A 20,033-nucleotide genomic window follows, 5' to 3' on the forward strand; every position below is an offset into this window, starting at 1 on the left:
GGGTGAACAGTTTACAGGTTGGGTCGTGCAGTCAGAAGTGCTGCCAAGGCTTGGCTTTATCTGAGTTCTGTCCTGCCCACTATGTGCTTGATTTTAGGTTGTGAGACAGTCTGACAGCCTCTAGTGACACTTTTTAAGGCATATGAATGGATTTTCTCTTTTTCTTTATGCAAATATTTTAATTCCTTAAAGGTAGTAATAATGTTGGCAAATAGATGTATTATTAAATTATTTAAATTATCTAACAAACTTCTAAGCCTATATAAATGGAAACTGGCATGCAGTGGAGTTGCATAAGTTATTCAAGACATTTTTTCTTTACATATACATACAGATGTACAGTTGGTTAATAGAAAGAGGATAGTGTTGGTTACTTAGCAGAAAGTCTGACAGTCTGTTTTTAGACAGAAGTCCGGAGCTTAAACAGACGTGAGCATATAAGGTAGGGGGATTGCTGTTCCCTGCAGTCCGTGAAAGCCTGCTGTGGGTCACTGCTCCGGGGTGCCTGTGTTCAGGCAGTCACCCTGGTGTGGCAGCGTACGGAGCTGGTGAATGGAGAGCTGGTGTTGAAAATGGAGAGGATGACAATTCTGCTCCCCGCGAACCGCTTCTGGGTGGGGTTGGTCTGTAACGGGGAGTGCCACCGGCGCTGTGTTCTCCGCACTGAAGGTGAGGCTCCGGGTTGGATTTTGTTATTCTGAGTCGGGTTTCTGTGGATCTGAACTTGGATTTCTTGGGCTGAACCACCCTGCTTTTGGCTACGTTTTATTTTTAGGTACTGTGAGGAATAGTCTGAGGATGTCTATTCAGGTCCATTTTAGTATGAGACCTGATGAGTTGTTTTTCTTTTTCTTTTGGAATGTGCTGGAGCTTCCAGGGTGTGTTGCACTCTGGCCTTTAAAGTGGAGGCTGTTTCAGATAGGTATTGGAGCATCTGGAGAAGGTAAACATTTTCATTGTGGGATGTGAGGGGCGAGGAAGCCAACGGCAAAGCTGTGCATAATATCTGTTAATTGCCCCTTCTTATGCTCTTTTTCTGATACAAGCTGTGTGTCAGGTGCAGTTGCTGCATTTTTGTCAACCCTCTGAAGCACCTGTGCCATGAAAATAATATATTAAATATAACTGTCTAGCTGTTCACTTTTTCCCTTTGAATTTTGCAGATAAATCCTTAGGAGGCCTCAGGTTGTCAATGTTTAAATTGTAAGCAATAGAAAATAAATTTTATTTTCAGAATTTTTGGCTTATGTGACAATTACAAAATTTCTGAAACCTCCCAGGCCAAGCCCATGTAACTTAAACTGTCTTTAGCAGAATCACAGTATTGATAAATAGTAGCAGGTCAGCTTTATCTCTAAAACTACAAAACACCTCTCCAATGAATCAATTACTTTCTCTCAGTGTGAAATAAAGGCCTTTGTTCCTTCTTAATTGCACAGGTAAATAGATGGACTCTGTATTTTTACTTGAAGACAGAATTAATTTGGACCTTGAATCTTAGATTCATCAATTCTGGAAGATCGATATCTGCTGTGTTTGGCAGGGATGTGAAAGCTGTGACTGGACACCGCGACAGCCGGGGAGGGCATCTCATCATGTATCTGTTTGGAAAGCCTCTCAAATTCCACTTGCAAGTGCGAAGATTAGCTTGTAGATGTCCTAGAGTGCTGCTGTGTTGCTTTCTGAATCTTATAGTTTTTCAAGCAGACTTTGCTGATGTAGGGCGTATTGGTTTATCCATTTGTATTGGTTTGTCTTCATGATACTCTGTATGCTTCTTGTCATAATTTAGTCTAATGCTTCTGACACACCACTGGGTAATTCTTGTATCCAGTAAGACCTCTGTTGAATTGTAGGTGATCCTAGTTTTTAGTGTTCTCTATTCTCTGATAGCACAAGGCTGAATCAGATTCTTTAATAAACACAGATTTCAGGGGCTTAATCTAGTCAGATGATTAGTTTTTCCAGGTTTTCAGTGTCTTGTTTTTCTCCTGAAACTGTTTTGTTTTGGTTTTTTTCTGTCATGTTTGAGTAGTACTAGTGGCGGTTAAGACTTCGCTTCTTGTCGTTGGTGCTTTCTAGTTCTGTATATTCAGGTATGGACTAGCTTAAGTTCTTTGTCCACTTGTTTTGCACCGTTATTCCAAAGTTCTTGAGAACTGTATTTTAATTTGTAGTAATGTTTTGGTGGAAACAAAAGTAAGGTCTTGCTGTTTGTCTAATTTACCAAAAGCTGTAGATTGCTTTAAGTGAGATACTTTTTTTTTTGCTGGATAGTGTGTTTTTTTTCCTCAGTCTTTAAATTGATGAAATTATTATTTTTCTTTCAAATTACTTGGTTTGAGAATCAATCCAGGTGTGAACTGGAAGAGATTTTTGTTTGGGGATGACTATTAATTATAAGTTGTTTAAGAATTTAACTGGTTTTACTTAAAATGTGTCCTGTATTAATTTTCCTCAACAGTATTCTGTATTTCAGACATGATATAATGCCAAGTCAAATGTTTTATGGATGTCCATCTGCATTATTTAATTTACTAGACCTGTAATACAGTTTACCATCAAAAATGTTCATGAGAGGGTGGTGCCAGTTTTCTAGCATATACAGTCTCATCAGCATAGTTTGTAATCACAACAAATGTACCAGTTGAAGTGTAGAGCTCACGGTGCTTTGTGTAAATAATACTTTCTGGTAGCAAGGTCTGCTTCCAAAAAATTTGGCCTTATAGGTGAGTGGATGCAAGAGCTTTTGTGATCGTGTCTGCCGTATTGCTGAGTGCAGCTCGAGATTCAGGGATACAGGCAGCACTGAGGCTGTTCTCAGACGAGCGATGGGTCAGGAGCCTCTTGACGCTGACTGACAGAAATTAGACTTTGCTGGTACAATTTCAGTGGTACAAAGATACTCTCAGTCATCTTCAGCGTTCAGTATCATGTCAGTTAGGACAGGAGTAAAAGATACGGAAGCTTCGGAGGCCCAGTCTGTGCAAGTGTTTTTTGCTGCTGTTAGTGTTGGTAGAACTGTGTTGAACACAAGCGGTTTTGCAGACTTTGCCACAGGGAAAAAGGTGGTGGAGACGCAGCTGCGGTGGTTGTACTCGCTTTAGAGCAGTGTGGTGTGTTTGGTGCAACTGGAGCTCAGATGTATTAAGAGTTGCAGTGGTAGTGCTGTTGTCAAAATCCTGACCTGCAAAAAGCTTTCCAAAAGGTGTAGGTCCTTTCACATAGCTGGGAGCTTGACCTGCAACTGCTTTTTCATACAAGGGGCAGTGAGGAAAGTATAAAAGGAAAAATTTCGTGATACTGCATGGGCTTTTTGCACTGGTTTAAATTTTCTTCTCTTAAAGTTTATTTCTACTTTTGCAGGCAGGAGGGGAAAGGAACAATATAAGGACTGACTTCACATGGCATGTAAATAAAACGAAGCCTGTTTCTAATGATTTAGTGAAAATGAGTTAAGATTTTGATATGTCTGTTGATCTGTAATTCCACTTACCTTCAGCAGATTTGTTATTTTCTTCCTTAATTAGGTTTTCAAACTCACAGTATGTTGCACTAAGAAGGAAACAATTTCTGTGGTAGTATATTAGAAACACCGCCCTTCAGAGCTTGGGGAAGTTGGTAGTGTTAACAGACTTGTTTTTAAAAGCAGAGATAGAATAGTTAGATCAGCCATTACTGGTGTGGTCCACAGTGATCCATGACATGCAATAGGGAGATCTGTTGTCACTGTGTGAGGGTCTGTGCTTTCGCTGGCTTGCCAGCTGAGAAATTTTGGTGATTATTGGAAGGAGAGCGTGTTCAAGCTTCTGAGGAGTTTAGAAGGCTTTTAAGTTCTTGAGTAATTGACTTTGTATCTCCCTAAAAAGTCTGAATCTAGCAAAAGCAGAATCTTAAATCTATTTTTTGCAAAAGAGTGGCTGTATGAGGTTAGACCGGATGAGTCAACCTGTATTCTGTCTCTGGCATACATGAAGACATAAGTAGAAATATGTATAGTTTCTGCAGACATGTTTTTTTGGAATCTTTCAAAATAAAACTAGGAAGGTAAATAACACAGGACACAAAATACTAAACAAGAATATGTGGAGAGTGGAGAGACAAGTGTAGGAGTGACCTTTTCTGTGAATGTTCAGGTGCAGCATACTTAGGTGCATTGTTCCATCATTCTTCAGGTAACTGATACTTTCAGTCTATTGCATCTTGCTCTGCCCTTCTTGTTCTTAATCTTGACTTACCTTGGAGAAAGTCAAGGGACTAATTGACATTATACCTTGCCTGGAGGTAACTAACCTTCTCATCCTACAAAGTCATTTACTCCTCTCTTTTCTTCCCTTAAGACTTCTCTGTGCTTGATATTCATTGTGACTTCGTTTCAGGTACTGTGCAGGGAAATATACTACATCCAGCACCTTTCCCCCTCCTCTCTGTCAGTGTCCTCTGCTGCTTTTGTGGTGGGTTTTTCCTTTTGTTTGTTTTTTCAAGGTGATCTTGCTAGATGCAGAATCTAATCAGATCCCCACAATGCTGCTGCTTTGTTTACCTGTAAACCCTCAGTTGCTCTAGAATAGCCTGACTGCAGCCAGTTCATCATTTAGATCCTAATATTTACTCTGTGTGCGTGTGGATTTTATTTACTATATTTCAATTAATGGGATGTTTCTTATATTGGCATCACTTCACTTGTTGTTGAGCAGTTGTGCTTGCGTCAGCCTTGGTGCGCTCTTGATAGGAAAGAGTAGAATCTGTTTGCAGTGCCAGCTGCTGTTCGAGCAGCTGTCGGAAGAGAAGGGGATTCAGCTGGGCTGTGAGGATGTTGAGGACAGTAACGATTCTGGGGAAGGTGCAGCTAGAATATCTGCATAGAAGGCATAAAAGGACCTGTAACCTACAGCACAGACTCTTTAATGTGTACGTGCTATTTTCATGATAATCGCATCAATATATTATCTTCAAAGGGGAGAACGCTGCGTAACCGATTCTGAGTAGAGGCATAGGCTCCTCTCTGGGAGAGGCAGCGCGCTTTTTGGAAAGCAAAACTCTCCCATCGGTCTCCAAGTCTCACCCAACCCAACCTCACCCCTTTTTTGTCCTCACAAAAGCTGTACAAAATATAGCAGATAGCTGTCAGCAGAGGCAGATTCCCTCTCACTCTCTGCTGCGTCACAAGGCTCAGACCAAGGTCTAACAGAATAAGCTGTTACCTGTTCCTGTCTGCTGGTTCTTGGAAAGAGCCCGAAGGAGCAATAGAGATCCTGGAGCAAGGAGGCTGCACTCAGATTGGAAAGGGGAATCTTCCCTTATGCTTCTTGGAAGATATTGTTTAGAACAATAATTCTACTCAATCGTAATTAATTTTCAGTCTTGCAGGAGTTGATATTTATGTATCGACTATGGAGAATTTTAGCTGTACTCTTTTTGACCTTACTCCCTTTGTCTTAATTTAGAAAGTATGTCTCTGTGTGCTTAGAAGTATGTTTGTGTCTCATTGTTCTGTAATGCCCCTAAATACGTAAGTAAAGTGTGTTTCTGAGTTGTATCTTATTTTTGAAAGAAGTTTAGCAGTAAATAAGGGCTGCTTTTCCCTACTGCATAGAGGACAGACAAGTAATTGCTTGTAAGTAAGCCCATATAGATGGTTGAATGCAAGACCAGTTCCCTTCTAAAATGGTCTCTGGTAGAAATGCAGAAAATTGTTCTGAATAAAACTGAAATTCATTAGATAAAAAATTATTTTTGTCAGAAGTAATGTTTATTTGAATATCAACATGAGGTATGTTACAGACTATGTCAGGGGTGTATAATACACCTGTTTTGAGGTTAGGAGATTTTCAGAGTGATGGTTTCATTCTACTGGAGATATGTTAGAATACTGAAATTAAAAAATAATTTTCAGACATGGTATTTTCTTAAGTATTCCCCCTGTTTGCATGCAATTTCATTTTTTATTATCAGAAGTAGTTCAGCAGACCTCTCCTGTTGTCTGTGTTTTCTGGCTGGTTGCGAGTAAAACATTTGAAGCAGGCACCTGACAGACTAACGGAAGTATGTTACCAGCAGGGAGGGAAAGCAGCTCGACAAGTTTCTGGAGTCTTGGGGAAAAAATGATGAAAGGGTACCAAATGATGATTTGCTTTGTGTATTACAAGAATCAGTATTCAGAGTGTATCTTCTTGTACTCGCTGTTTTCTGGGCTGCGTTGGGTTCCTTGTTTTGAAATTGGGATGTCTTTATGTGACCATGTGTACAATTTAAATAGTGTAATCTCCTTTGTTTTAAAAGGTCATGGACCAGAGCATTCTTCAAAAAAAGTATTAGATATTGCTGATTATTAAACCCTCCAGCTGATCTGCCTTTTGTATGTTCTCTTTTCTTCCTGTCCTTCCCCGACATGTATTAAATAATATTGGAGAAAGTGAGATTAAAAGTAAAAATGTGGGAAAGTGTCCTTTGTCTCCATTAAAGTTTTCATGCTTTACTTGTTCATTTACAGTTCATTGTAACTTGTATCTCTGTTACTCATGAATACAGATGTTCATTGCATAACTACATCATTCTTTTGGTTTCAGGAAAACTGCTACTTGTTAAAATTGGATGGATGTCTGTTTCTAGGCACAAAATAAACTCTAAAAGTCAGGTTATTTGTGGGAGAATATACCATGAAATTCTATACCTTTGTGTTAGGCAACATTTTTTTGAGTTTGAAAAAAGAATTCTTGAAGTAGAGCATTCAGACTTTTGACTTATGGCTGTACTTATGTGCACAGCATGACCTAAACAGAGTTGTTTAACAAATTAAGAGCTGCCGTTTTCAAAATAAGTACTAATATTCCCTCCTAAAGACATTTCAATTATAACCTTTTCAAATAGGACTTTATATGACGCTCGCATAGAAATAAAGTGCAGATGTGTGTGGTAATGGTCTGAAGGTATGGGAATAACAGTTTCACATCTCTTTTCAGTATGATGCTGTTCCAATCCAGTCTAGCGTGGTGTTATGCTCCTGTTCTTCCCCATCGATGGTGAGGAACCAAGCGGATTCCAGCACTCCATCTGTCATTTCCACCTGTGGCAGCAGACAGGGATCTAACATGGAGGGCACTGCCGCTGAATCAAGATCCAGTTCCAACTCCATGCAGCAGCATACAGGACAGCAGCCTCCACAGCCTCGAAAGAAACGACCTGATGACTTCAAATTTGGGAAAATTCTGGGTGAAGGATCATTTTCAACAGTAAGTTTACTTTTTATAAGATGTGCCAAATATCTTAGATAAACTTCGAAATTTGTTGTGCAAGTAATATTGCTGAGATTTAAATCTGCAGAGAGCAGCTTGAAGAGTAAATGAGTGAGACATAGTAGTTAAGTATTAAATTAAGTGTTGCACTAGGTATGGGTGCTGATGTTTTGAGTACCTTTTGAACTCCTCAGAAGTTCCATTGTATCCTGGTGAATTGATGCTTGGATTTTTAGGAGACGTTGCTTTCCAATGTAAGTTTGATAGCGTAATGAGTTATGTTAAAATTTTATGATATGAGAGATTGTAACTGGGCTGGGAGTTTGTCGTAGTAAGAACTTCTATGCAATGTCCTGTCTATGGCAGGAACTACTGCCACATGCTTAGGGCAGAAAGTAAGAGCAGTGATACTTCTCCTATATTCTTTTTAAGCCTCTAAGGTCAGGGCCCTCAAGGACTGAATGAGCCACAGTGAGTATCTTTATATTCAGTAGCTGTAAATGGATTGTTTCTAACTTCTCACATCCATGGCATCGTGCAAGAATGAGTTACTTGTTATTGTAAAGAACCTCTGAAGCAATTAATACTTTCATTTGAGGCTTTTGTAGTTGCTCCATTGTAAGACAATAAGTGATATTTCTCTATTTTTTTCACGTCCTTTGTTGTGTGTATTTTTTGGTTGTTGATCTATCAATGTGAGGTTTTTCTGGTTCTTCCTGTGCAGTCTACTGTGCTGTTTAGGAAGCAGGCCTCTAGTAGTTATCGGTAGTTATATGTTATGTGATGTACTTCTGAAAAAAAGAAATGTAAATCAGTGATTACCCTGTCAGGTGTGCAAGTTTTTTAGCAAAACAAGCATTGTTATGCTGAACTGAATTTCAGCAGAGGTCTTGCTGAAGCCAATAAAATCTGAGCACGTGCTGAAGCATTTTTCTGATTGCCGTTGTGACAGCTTATTTTGGACAATCAGTATTCTAAATACCTACTGGTAGATCAAATCAGTGTTAGTGTATGTCTTTAATGAATGGTTACAGTTTATTTTCTCTCCTCTGACAACAGGTGGTCTTGGCTCGAGAATTGGCAAGTTCTAGAGAATATGCCAGTAAGTATTGATTCCTTCAATATGAACTCTTTAAAAACACAATACCAATGTAGTCCTGTTGCAAAATATCAGTTAAAAAGACAGAATTAGAGGTTTTATGATAATTTTATCAAATAAAAAACCCCCCAAACAAATTGTTTAATGAACTTGATTTGTTTGTATCTCCTGCATTTTTGTTCTTTTTTTCATTAAGTTAAAATTCTAGAAAAGCGTCATATCATAAAAGAAAACAAGGTGCCATATGTGACACGAGAGAGAGATGTAATGTCCCGCCTGGATCACCCTTTTTTTGTGAAACTCTACTTCACCTTTCAAGATGATGAAAAGCTGTGTATCCTTTGCATTTTAAAACTTCTGTAACATTTTCTTAAAAGTAACAAAACCCAGTTTTGGTTCCTTTGAAAAATTGTCTAACAGGAATGATGAAAATAACTTGTATTTAAAATATCTTAATGTTTGTGATGCAATTTTTGCAGTCACTCTTTTAATGGAAATTAAGTAAGTAGAATGAGTGTGATCCCTCGTAGAGAAGAGTGGGTGACATGTGGGACAGGGGAGATGAATAAAACAGTTTGTATTTTTCACATGGTAAGTGCTGGAGGGTGACATGCAACAATCTTAAGTTTAAAATAATTTTTAAAAAAATTGAGAGTGTATGAGAAATGTTTTAGAAATGCTTTATTTCTGGTATATATAGTAAACCACCACAATTCCTGTATTTAAAATAGGGGTAGCCAGCCGTATTTAACTGCTATTTCTTATTTGAACAATTAGATCTATTAGAATTTTTCATATGTAAAAGTGCTTACAGAATAATCTGAATGATAGAAAGCTGAAGTTCTTCTGTTTGAGATGCTGTTTCCCAAGTGTTTTCTCTATCAGTAATTGCGAAGGGCAGCTTCACGTTGAAGGCTCAATGGTTTGCAGTTGTTTTTTTTTTTTTTTCTTACGGAGAAAATGTTAATCATGTGAATTTCCTTCTAAACTTCCTTCTTCGAATTGGCCGTGCCAAGGGTAAAAGGATGGATCAGTCTGTTTCTGGGGTCAGTGTTTTTCCCAGCAGCTGCCAGCAGTGCTGGCAGTCCCTGTATCGCGTGTCTAGCACTGCACACGCGCTGACACCCTGCGGGGGCTCAGACATCTGCTCGCTGGACACTGGGATGACTGTGGAACTTCCCAGATGATGGGGCGATTTCAAACTTTGGTTGAATGTGCATTATGACTGTAAATAGTTCTCTTTGAGGGCAATTCCGTGTAGAGTTTAAATGAATTACCCAGGTGACTGTCTGGAAAAACTACAAATTTAACCATTTATGTAGTCCTTCCTGTGCTGGAGAAATTGGGACCTGTGTGCTAGGTTGTTAAAAATATTTAAGGAATTGTTTTGGGTTGCTACTGTGTAGAGTTTCAAATTAACCAACTTCACTTCTTCCATGTTGTTCATGTATTTTTGGTATTATTCTTGTCTTTGGAATGAGATGTGTGGATTTTCACTTTAGGATGGTTTAGTGGTGGACCTTAACTGTACTTACATACAGATTTTGGGCTGAGCTATGCCAAAAATGGAGAGCTGCTAAAGTATATACGCAAAATCGGCTCATTTGATGAGACCTGTACCAGGTTTTATACTGCTGAAATTGTATCAGCCCTGGAGTATTTGCATGGGAAAGGGATAATTCACAGGTAATAAGAAGCTGAGACCAACATACATTTGATTATGCACAAGGTGTTTTTTCTAGAAGTGTTCTTTGAAGTCTAAAGCAAACACTGTATTTTGTGGAAAGCTGAAGAGAGCGTAATAGCATTTCACTAGCGTTAGTACTTTTGTTAACATAGGGAGCTAAAAAAAATGAAACTTTCGGAGGAGAGCCAGTCTCTGTTATTAGACCGGCTGTTCTAATGGGAAAAAATAAGACAACTTTTTGGCCTAGAACAAACGTTACCAAAAACTTGCCTTTTCCAAGCTTGATCAGTTGGTCCAAAACCAGAAGCTGGCTTTTTGTTTAACTACATTTTTTTTTCCTGTGGTGTTATGTACCAAAAGTAACTAGAATTCTGCTGGTGTGTGAACTAGTGTGCAGCATGTCATCCAGAAAAGTAAAATTAATGTATGTCAGTGTTTACTGAGTGAACAATTTCCACCAAGCTGAACAATAACAAAGTAAATGGTGAAATTTAACCAAGTTTTTAATAGGACCTTCCTAGTTGTTCTTGATACTTGTTCTTGATTATATTGTCTGGGTAAGCATGTTTTGTCATTAGTGTTTATTAAACAAAGCTGTAAGTGTGAGAAATCTGAGTCAGGGAATTTCTTTTCGGGTAAGAAATCTACTGTGTCTGTCAGTTCCCAAGCAGTTGTTCACGGAACGGTAGGTGCTAGTTGGCGAAAGCCTGTCTGATCATAATTCTATAGCATTATTACTACTTTCAGTTATATTTAAAAGGACAAAGTATTTTTCAAATACTTTTCTGTGAAATAATTGGGAATAGAATCTAAGGGGGCTGGATGTGGAGATTACATAAAATTTTCTACAGGAGTGAAAGAAGTTCAAGAACACCCAGTTTCACTTTGATTATGTCGTCCATGTGTTAGGTTGGGAGAATGCTTGTAGAATGAATATAGCATGATTGTCAGTGTTACTAAGCCTATGTTGGAAATCTTGTATTACAAAAGAGCTGCTTTGTATTTGTCTTCATGTGCAGGCCACTGTGAGAAGCTCAAAAGAAAACAGTGAAATTGTGCAATTAGAGAATTTAGTATAAAGTTTAATTAAAAGTCCATAACACTAACAGTGCCTGAAAGCTCTTGCTTCCTAAAGAAATATGACATGAGGTAGAACCACTTTAACATGCCAGGCTGCTCTGGAAAAGTTACTACAGTTATATTTCTTTGTGTATCTAGATATATTATGGATCTAGGAGATAGCTATATAATATTAATACATAGGTGTATGCTACATTAGATGAACTGTATGTTTATGTGTGTATAGAGTACAATATATATATGTACATATGTATATGTGAAAAAACTCAGCACAGAACTGTTAAAAAGCTCTCTTCTGTTCATGTACTTTCTGCTTCTCTCTGAGAATAGTTACGGCTTGTGTCATGGTTACTTAATTCCAATTGCTCTCTGCCAGCCTGCAGACTTTACACTGTAAAACTGCACAGCCCATGCTCGTCAATAATAGGGGGCTGTAATCGAAAGAAAACTGCTGCACAGCGGTTGATGGAAACAGGTTTGCATTTGCACTGATTTTTCTTACCAGTCAGCCAAAACAATGGCCGTGCTGTTAGGTTTCTTTACGAGCATCCAAAGATGATACTTAGGAGGGAAGTATGTCGTCTTTTCTTTTCAACTGAGGAAAGTCAGTGCAAGGTAAATCATAACAGCGTAACCCAGTGCTTTTTATGTTGTTGCTAAGTGGACCCCTTGACATCTAACTCGTATTGTGTGCATGACACTGACATAGTTTTATTCAGAATCGGAGGCAGTGTCCACACAAATGGTACGCATACATTTGACAGACAGATTATACGTGGATTGGTATGTGACAGATACACACATGCCATTCTTAAAGGTGTGGAGGTGGTGTACAGTTTTATCTGTTCTGGACATGTAGCTGGGGGTTGCCACGTTTGACTAACTGGAGTTTTGCTCTGAGTGAACCAGCCTCGAAGATCTTACTGCCACGTCAATCTGTAAGATGTTATTCAAAATTAAGGCTTGCGAGTGAAGGGGGTTTTTTTTGTTCTGTTTTTGTTGAACAAGTGAGATGCACAATAACTTAGTTTTGAGATTGTTCTTTACTTCAGGTCTTTTTAGAAAAAATGTTAATGTGCTTTTCAAAAATCCGTTAGCGGTCTGTGTGTTGACAGCTCCAAGTTAGAGGAAAGTTGACACTGTTTATAGAATGTCCGCATCATTTATGATAGTGTTATGTGCATAAATCACTAGGAAGTTTTGCAGCTTTAGTTTGTGTGCTGTTTAAATATAAAAATTTGCCTTCTCCAGGGATCTTAAGCCAGAGAACATCTTGCTAAATGAAGATATGCACATTCAAATAACAGACTTTGGAACAGCAAAAGTATTATCTGCAGATAGCAGACAAGGTACGTCATTATTTAATTCATCGTGTAACACAGGTAGCTATAGCAAGTGGTCTTTTGAAAATGTATGTATGTTGTATTTGCCGAATTGTAACCTTCAAATATCGTTACCTCTTATCTAACAAAATCACTGAGAGATCTTGAAGCAGGTTTGATTGTCACTGCTTGGATTATGTCAGAAGAGGTAATATTTGGTGTAGTGGTATAGCTAGATAGATCACCAGATACAGTGGGAAGTTAAAGTACTTCAAATTACTTTTCGTTTGCAAGACAAGAATGCAAACAAATAGTTAACTGTGGCTCAGCTAAAACAGTAAGTTTTTAGTCTGCTTATGTATTTAACCCCCGTGACTATCAGAGTTGCTCAAATGTGAAGGTTATAGAATGCTTGTGTCACTAGTTGGCTTAATACTAACCTGGGAATGAGTGATGCTGCAAACAACGCCTGAAAAAAGCACTAGGCTAAACTGAATTTGATAAATTTAGAATGTAGTAATCTTGTGTTGGTAGATTTTGTACCTGGGGAAGTGCCTACATGCCTAGCTTCTTGAACCAAGTAGATATCACTGAGATCAATTGATTTGTCTCTTCCAAGCAGGTTTTGTGAATGGGTAGAGAAATAAAATTCCTGTGGGTTCTGTGTAGCATTACATAACTTGCAATAGATCGCCTTTAGATTTTTTAATGGGGTGACGGGAGCAGGGGAAGGGGGAGGTTGGCTTCTCCATAAGTATGTATTTGCTTATTTCTTTTTTCTTGCCAGCACGGGCAAACTCATTTGTAGGGACAGCACAGTATGTTTCTCCAGAACTGCTGACAGAGAAATCTGCCTGCAAAAGGTGAGGCCTCTATTGTATTTCAGAGCTTTACTGACTTTGTCAGGATACTGTCAAAGGGTGGGGAGGGGATAGATAAAACAAGCAAGCTTAGTATTTCGAAGAAACAAGGTGATTGAGTATAAAGGTTTTTTTAAGAGAGTTTGAATTTTTTTTTTTTTCTCAACAAGTATTGCTTCATGTCTGGGTGCTAGTTTCCTCAGTTCATCTACCTTCTGCACCTCTACAGAGAGGTGAAGGTGTTGTCAGGAGGAGGAGATGTGCAATGTGAAGTTGGATTTCTGACACAGAAATCAAAAGCCTTTTATTATTATCCAAATATTATAATTATTTTAATTATTTTTTAAATAAGCTTGCTCTAATATGGTAATTCTAGCTGCAGAAGCAACAGAATGTCACATTCTGTCAGTTAGGGGAAAGGCTACAGCTTTGACTTGTATTTAGATCAACTCGCAGTAATCTTTGCTAAGCTCTGCTTGGGGTTTGCAGTGGTTTAAAGCTCATATTTTTTTTTTTTTCCCCATGGCTTGAGTGATACCCTTAAATTTATCTCATTTAAATTGGTTCTTGATGGTAACATACAGACTGTTGTACATCTGTTTTATTACCATGAATATGTGTTTGTTTGTGCTAGCGTCTCTTGAAATGATAGAAATACCATTAGACTTTCCACTTTTGCTTCTATTAAAGAGGTTTTTGACTGGTTTGGCTAACAGAAAGACTTCATCAGGCTATCATCTCCTTTTAGAAGTTACGTAATGCTTCATAGAATCGTAGAATCAGAGAATGGTTTGGATTGGAAAGAACCTAAGATCGAGTGCCACCCCCTGCCATGGACAGGGACCCCTCCCACTAGCCCAGGTTGCCCAAAGCCTCATCCAGCCTGGCCCTGAACCCCTCCAGGGATGGGGCATCCACAGCTTCTCTGGGCACCCTGGGCCACTGCCTCACCCCCCGCACAGCGAAAAATTTCTTCCCCAGATCTCATCTCAATCTCCCCTCTTTCAGCTTATACCCGTTAACCCTTGTCCTGTCACTACACCCCCTGGCAGAGTGTTTCCCCATCCCACCTGTTGAGTCTATTTTAGTCTTCCGTGAGGATTTCTATGCTTTAATCAAATCATAGTTTACCTAGAGGTAAAATAAGTTAATACTCTCTCAGGCCAACACACTAAAACTTAAGACTCACCCGTGTACCATATAGCCTGCCTTTTTGTTGTCTTAAGAAAAGCTTTAAGCGAAGAAGCATAAAGTATTTAGAGGAAAGGATTTTAATTCTGAAGGAGCATATATTGCATTAAATTGGATGCATCTTTGAATTGATGTAGTGGATTCTTTTTAGTCTCTTTACATACCCATTAATTATTTTGACTCAGCTGTCTTGCACATGTGATTGTAGTCAGTTGTTTTGGGATGGTTATGGTATACTTTTTTTTTTCTCTAAAAAGTTCTGTTGCTAGGAAGTGAAAATTGTGTGGAAATTATGCTAGGCAGGTTTTGTCTGTGTTTATGCGATGTTCTAACTAGCAAAAGCCTAAGAATTTTTTAAAGTTACAGTTTAAAGACTGCTTATAGGAAAACATGCTATGTTTTTTTTCCTCTTTCTTTTGAAGCTCTGACCTCTGGGCTCTGGGATGTATAATATATCAGCTTGTAGCTGGATTGCCTCCGTTTAGAGCTGGGTAAGAGATTTAAGCTAATTCTTTACACATGGATCATAAATACATTGACTTGGTTTTGGCTTTTACTGTACTGCCAGTTCTGCAGTACAACTTTTCATGGTGCAGTGTTGCTGTTAATGTCATGCCTGCTTTTATTTGTCCTTTGTGATGCCATGAAGGTGCTTAGATGGCTATAACTGGAGTTCCTCCAGAGAGATCCATTTATTTATCCTAGGATTTCACATGTGTTTTATACCATAAAGGTAACTATACCTACATGAAGAGGGTATGAGGCACCTCTGTATAGGGACACTTGAACTTTTCTTGTTATTGTGCAAGTACCTGGTGCTTATGGGATCGTAGATACTTGGAAGACTGACCCTAGAAGGATTTGTGGGAATGTGACTTGCAGATCGCCTGTTTAATATTTGTCCAGGTTATGCACTGTTAAGGTGAAAGAACCATGGAGAACTAATAACAAGAGTGAGTATTTTTCTCTTTTGCAGAAATGAATACCTTATATTCCAGAAGATAATAAAGTTGGAATATGACTTTCCAGAAAAATTTTTTCCCAAGGCAAAAGATCTTGTTGAAAAGCTACTGGTAAATATTTGCTGCTGTTAAATGATTTGATGACACTGGAAACACTCAGCTTATGTATTTCTTTTTTCCTAAAGTTTCTATGCACTCTTCCAAACCTTATAATAAGAATGACTGTGATAATTGTTGACTGCATAGGGTAGTGTCTTGAAAATCAACATCTATTTTTTAAACAGCACTTAGAGTATTGTTTTTTAAACCAGTACAAAACTGTTGCTGACAAGACATACTGATAAATAACTTCTTGTATTATAAGCAGTCTCCTGATACTCTAGATATGCTTAGGGCATTGAGACCAAATGGCTTTAAGTTTTCACATGCTGCTGTGCAAATGTGAATGGTGTTCACCCCTTCCTTGTCATTATTTCATGCATGTTACTTGTAATTTGCTCAGGTTCTAGATGCTACCAGCAGATTAGGTTGTGAAGAAATGGGTGGATATGGACCTCTTAAGGCTCACCCCTTCTTTGAATCCATTGTGTGGGAGAACCTACATCTTCAGACACCCCCAAAACTTACAGCGTATTTACCTGCTATGTCAGAGGATGATGAAGACTGTTATGGAAATGTATGTTTCTCTATTCCTGTGTTCAGCTCTGATGCTGCCTGAGACTTTCATTAAAGCATAATTATTGCCTATAAAATATTTTTATTGAAACTACTGATTAGTTGTATTTTAATTAAAACTCTGATTAAGAATCTAATATAAAATTGCTGGTTAAAATTTGAACTAGTCAGGATATTTCTATTTTTCTGATAAAGTGAGCGTTTGGAATAAGTACTGGTTGGCTTGCTTTGGACTAAGCATACTTTTTTGGATAAGTGCCTGTTAATCTATAGAGAGTAGGCTGTCTTTTGCCCAAAAGCATGCATAAATTAAAAGCTGCAGTTTAGTGCAAAATAAACTTTTTAATCAAAGAAATTTGTTTACTTCATTTTGTTTCCTCCTCTAGTATGACAATCTCCTGAGTCAGTTTGGTTGCATGCAAGTTTCTGGTTCTGCCTCTTCCTGTTCACTGTCCGCCCCAGAGACAAGTACACCACAGACATCAGGAGGAAATATTGAACAGTATATTCATGATCTTGACAACAATTCCTTTGAGCTGGACTTGCAGTTTTCTGAAGATGAAAAGAGGTTACTTCTGGCAAAACAAGCTGGTGGAAATCCTTGGTAAGATCTCATCTGTTACTTGAACAACAGTAAGGAACCATTCTATGATTCTATGAATCCAGAAAAATAAGTTATTTTTATTCAAATTAATATTTGTCAATCTAATTCCTTCGAGCAAACAATTAGCAACTAGATTTTTCTTTACTTCTATTTTTAAAGCAATAGCAGCTTTACTTCTGTTTTTAAAGCAATAGCAGCAAAAGCCTAGTACTATGTTTCTAAAATTTACAAGGTCTGGAAGATGATGTGGACTATGTTTGTAAGATAGGCAGAACTGATACTATACCAGTGCTGAGAAGCCTTCCCTTTACAGAGTCCTAGAACTAGAAGAGGTTCCCTCTTTCTTACAGTTGCCATAAGTTGGGGTTTTTTTGAATGATAATATTCTGTTGATATCTAACCAAAATACCTCCAGGCCATGTACTTTGTACTGCTTCTCCTCACTCAAGAGGAGTTTCTCATTTGTGATATCTTCCCCCTCTCCCATCAGATTTTAGAAAAACTTTGGACTCTTCCTCATTCTGCACCAAAACTTGTCTAGTAAAGTTGTTCAGGACTCTGGCAGAAAAGGAGAGACATGGAAGATTGCTTGATGATAATAATAATAATAAAAGCTGTTTCTGTGGAAGAATTGCTTCTGAAGTAATGGTTATTCTTTTTTTTCTTTTTTTTCTTTTTAAGGCATCAGTTTGTAGAAAATAACTTAATCCTAAAAATGGGTCCAGTGGACAAAAGAAAGGTAAGGGCTTTAACAAGATTCAGCTGTCACATTTTTGCACAGTTGCAGCATAGATAAGGAACCTATTGTAGAGCTTCCTTGTTTAACTTATTTGTGTCAAGTTGTTTTGTTTATTTTTTAAAATGTAGTGTTTTCCTGTGAATAGAAAAGTAAATGTGCTATTGTTGCTTTCATTTCGAGATGGTAGTAAGCAAGTTTTTTTTCCTCTCCTTCCTCCTCCCAATCTGATATTGTCTTGTTGCACGTCTGCATGTGTGTCAAGCCACAAAGAAAATAAAATATAAGGCCATCACTGAGCTATTTTCATTCTCACTCTGCCAGAGATCTAAATGTTTACTTTTTTCCCCCCTCCATGCTTTTTTTTGCATTGCTACTTTTACTTGTTAGGGATTGTTTGCACGTCGGCGCCAATTGCTGCTCACAGAAGGGCCCCACCTGTATTATGTGGATCCTGTCAACAAAGTTCTGAAAGGAGAAATTCCGTGGTCTTTAGAGTTGCGGCCAGAAGCCAAGAATTTTAAGACATTTTTTGTTCACACAGTAAGTGACTTTCTTTAATTTCTTTGTAAATTGTACTAAGGTCCTTGGACAATTATTCTAAGTTGTTAACAAATTTTTCTGGAGAGAATATAATTCTTTAAATACAAGTGTTGATAGCCTTAATTAAAATAAATAAAAAAAACCCCAAAATAAATAACAAAGCCCCCCCCCCAAACCAACCAACAAAAACCCCCCAAAACCCCTAAACCCGTGAAATATGCATTTCCCATAAAAATACAAGTGTATTTTTTTATTATTAATGTGTAATTAAACTATAAGCAGATTTTGGGATTTGAAGGAAGTTCTTAAGAAGTACACTTTAAATTTAGCCTTCTTTGTATGTAGTGGATCACAAGGGGTGTACCAACAATTTGTCTGTTGACTGCTTCACAATATTGAGGTGCCAGATGTATGGTTATTCACTAATAGATAATCTTATATAGCTGTAATTGAATTTAACTTTTGGAAAGTTTATGAACTGATTCTGAATAATAATTTTATTGGTAGGTGCAGAATAATTACTGTTTTTTTGTTAAACTGTGTTTGGAGTACTTATTAAAATGTTGTTTACTTATAGCCAAACAGGACATATTACCTGATGGACCCGAGTGGGAATGCTCATAAATGGTGCAAAAAGATACATGAAGTTTGGCGGCACAGATACCACCAGAATGCTGCTAAGTAGTAAAGCTCATCCAAAATTTCCCAGTTTCCCTACTTGCTGCTAGAACTCAGCGTGCAGCCGATCAGAGGAATCTTTTCAACCCACGTATTACCATCTCAAGGGGAAGCATATGTCTGAAATGTTCTGGTTTGGTTTGGGTTTTTTTTTGTTTTTTTTTTTTTAAAGAAAAAGAAAAGCAAAAACCTAATGGAATTCAGGGTCGCTTTGCTTGCTCTTTGTGCTTCTGTTGAGGCTTCCTCATGCATATCATTGCAGTGAAGATCTTGCTTTTGTGCACTTCAGCTCAGTTTCTGCTGCAGACTAGTGGACAGACCTTGCGTTACCAGCTTCACTTAAGATGAGTTAAAACAAATCCACACGCACACATGCCGGATCATGTACCAGCCTTGTATTTTATGGGGCTGGAGTTTTCTGTGACTTTCAGATTATCATTAAACTGTATTTCATCAGGGAGCTTTTATATGCCTCTCCTAAGCACCACCTCTTTGTTTTCTCTACCTTTCCTCACAGTCCCCCAGCTTATTGGTATATGGCGTTTGTAGCCAGGTCAGTTGCACCCTTGTGTAATTCCTACTATAGTTCTGGTTGCAGGATTTATGTGGTACTTTAGTAATTATGTGAATGAATCAGATGTATGTGTCTGGCAGACAGGCTCCAGTGATGCAGATAGTGAGAGAGTAACATGCTGAATGTGACACTGAAAGTTTTCTAAAATTGAAATGTTGGCTTCTGAAGCATATATGATTTTAAACATTCAATTTAAATTTTAATATGAATCATATGTGTGTTTAATCAAGGGACAATAAACTTACCAGCATGCTTTTAACTAATGCTAACTAAAAATGTAACTAGTTAGTCGGGGGGGGGGAAGGTTACTATTGAAGTAGTAAATAGTTTTTCATCTTTTCAGGAGATGAGGGCTAGAAGCTTTCTTTCCAGGATGTGCATGTATTGTGCATTTTTATGGGGCCAACCTATTTACCTGGGTAGAGAGGGAAGTGTGAAAGCTTTGTACAATTGATTACTTGACTTTTTTGTCTCATTGTATATATACAATGTATATATACACAACAAAAATAATCCTATTTTTGGTCCTTGGCCAAATATTTAGCAACTCTGAAAAAAAATTAGCAATTGAAATATTAGATCCACAAAGTAATCTGGTTAAAAATTCAAATGAAAATATTATACAATGGGGAAAATATATGGTACTTAAGGCATATCTATAAAATGAAAATATTTTTCATATCAATCTCCTTTATCCTCTTCAAATTAAGGCTTTTTTGTGGTCAAACATTTCTTGTAATGTTGCAAAGACATAACTTTCTATGTGCTAAAAACAACTTACCTAATG

General features: G+C 37.9%; 1 protein-coding gene across 1 annotated transcript; it reads left to right on the forward strand.

The window, feature by feature from the left end:
* The first annotated feature begins 4,786 nt into the window (after window positions 1–4,786).
* Window positions 4,787–18,811, forward strand: PDPK1 (3-phosphoinositide dependent protein kinase 1). Its single transcript, XM_010076126.1, has 14 exons — window positions 4,787–4,807; window positions 6,963–7,232; window positions 8,295–8,337; window positions 8,531–8,668; window positions 9,876–10,020; window positions 12,353–12,450; window positions 13,211–13,286; window positions 14,897–14,965; window positions 15,451–15,547; window positions 15,939–16,112; window positions 16,498–16,715; window positions 17,397–17,454; window positions 17,842–17,994; window positions 18,572–18,811. The coding sequence occupies exons 2-14, from the start codon at window positions 7,020–7,022 to the stop codon at window positions 18,677–18,679; spliced, it is 1,590 nt and encodes a 529-aa protein (XP_010074428.1). The 5' UTR covers window positions 4,787–4,807; window positions 6,963–7,019; the 3' UTR covers window positions 18,680–18,811.
* Window positions 18,812–20,033: the final 1,222 nt, after the last annotated feature.

The sequence above is a fragment of the Pterocles gutturalis genome, unplaced genomic scaffold (genome assembly GCF_000699245.1).
Source record: "Pterocles gutturalis isolate BGI_N339 unplaced genomic scaffold, ASM69924v1 scaffold14248, whole genome shotgun sequence".
Taxonomy (NCBI): Eukaryota; Metazoa; Chordata; class Aves; order Pterocliformes; family Pteroclidae; genus Pterocles; species Pterocles gutturalis.

Excerpts from the sequence above, each read along its gene's own strand:
- PDPK1 (XM_010076126.1), top strand. The coding sequence starts at position 7,020 with ATGGTGAGGAACCAAGCGGATTCCAGCACTCCATCTGTCATTTCCACC. Across the intron at positions 8,669-9,875 it reads TCAAGATGATGAAAAGCTGT|ATTTTGGGCTGAGCTATGCC; the intron begins GTATCCTTTGCA and ends ACTTACATACAG. Across the intron at positions 17,995-18,571 it reads AGACATTTTTTGTTCACACA|CCAAACAGGACATATTACCT; the intron begins GTAAGTGACTTT and ends GTTTACTTATAG.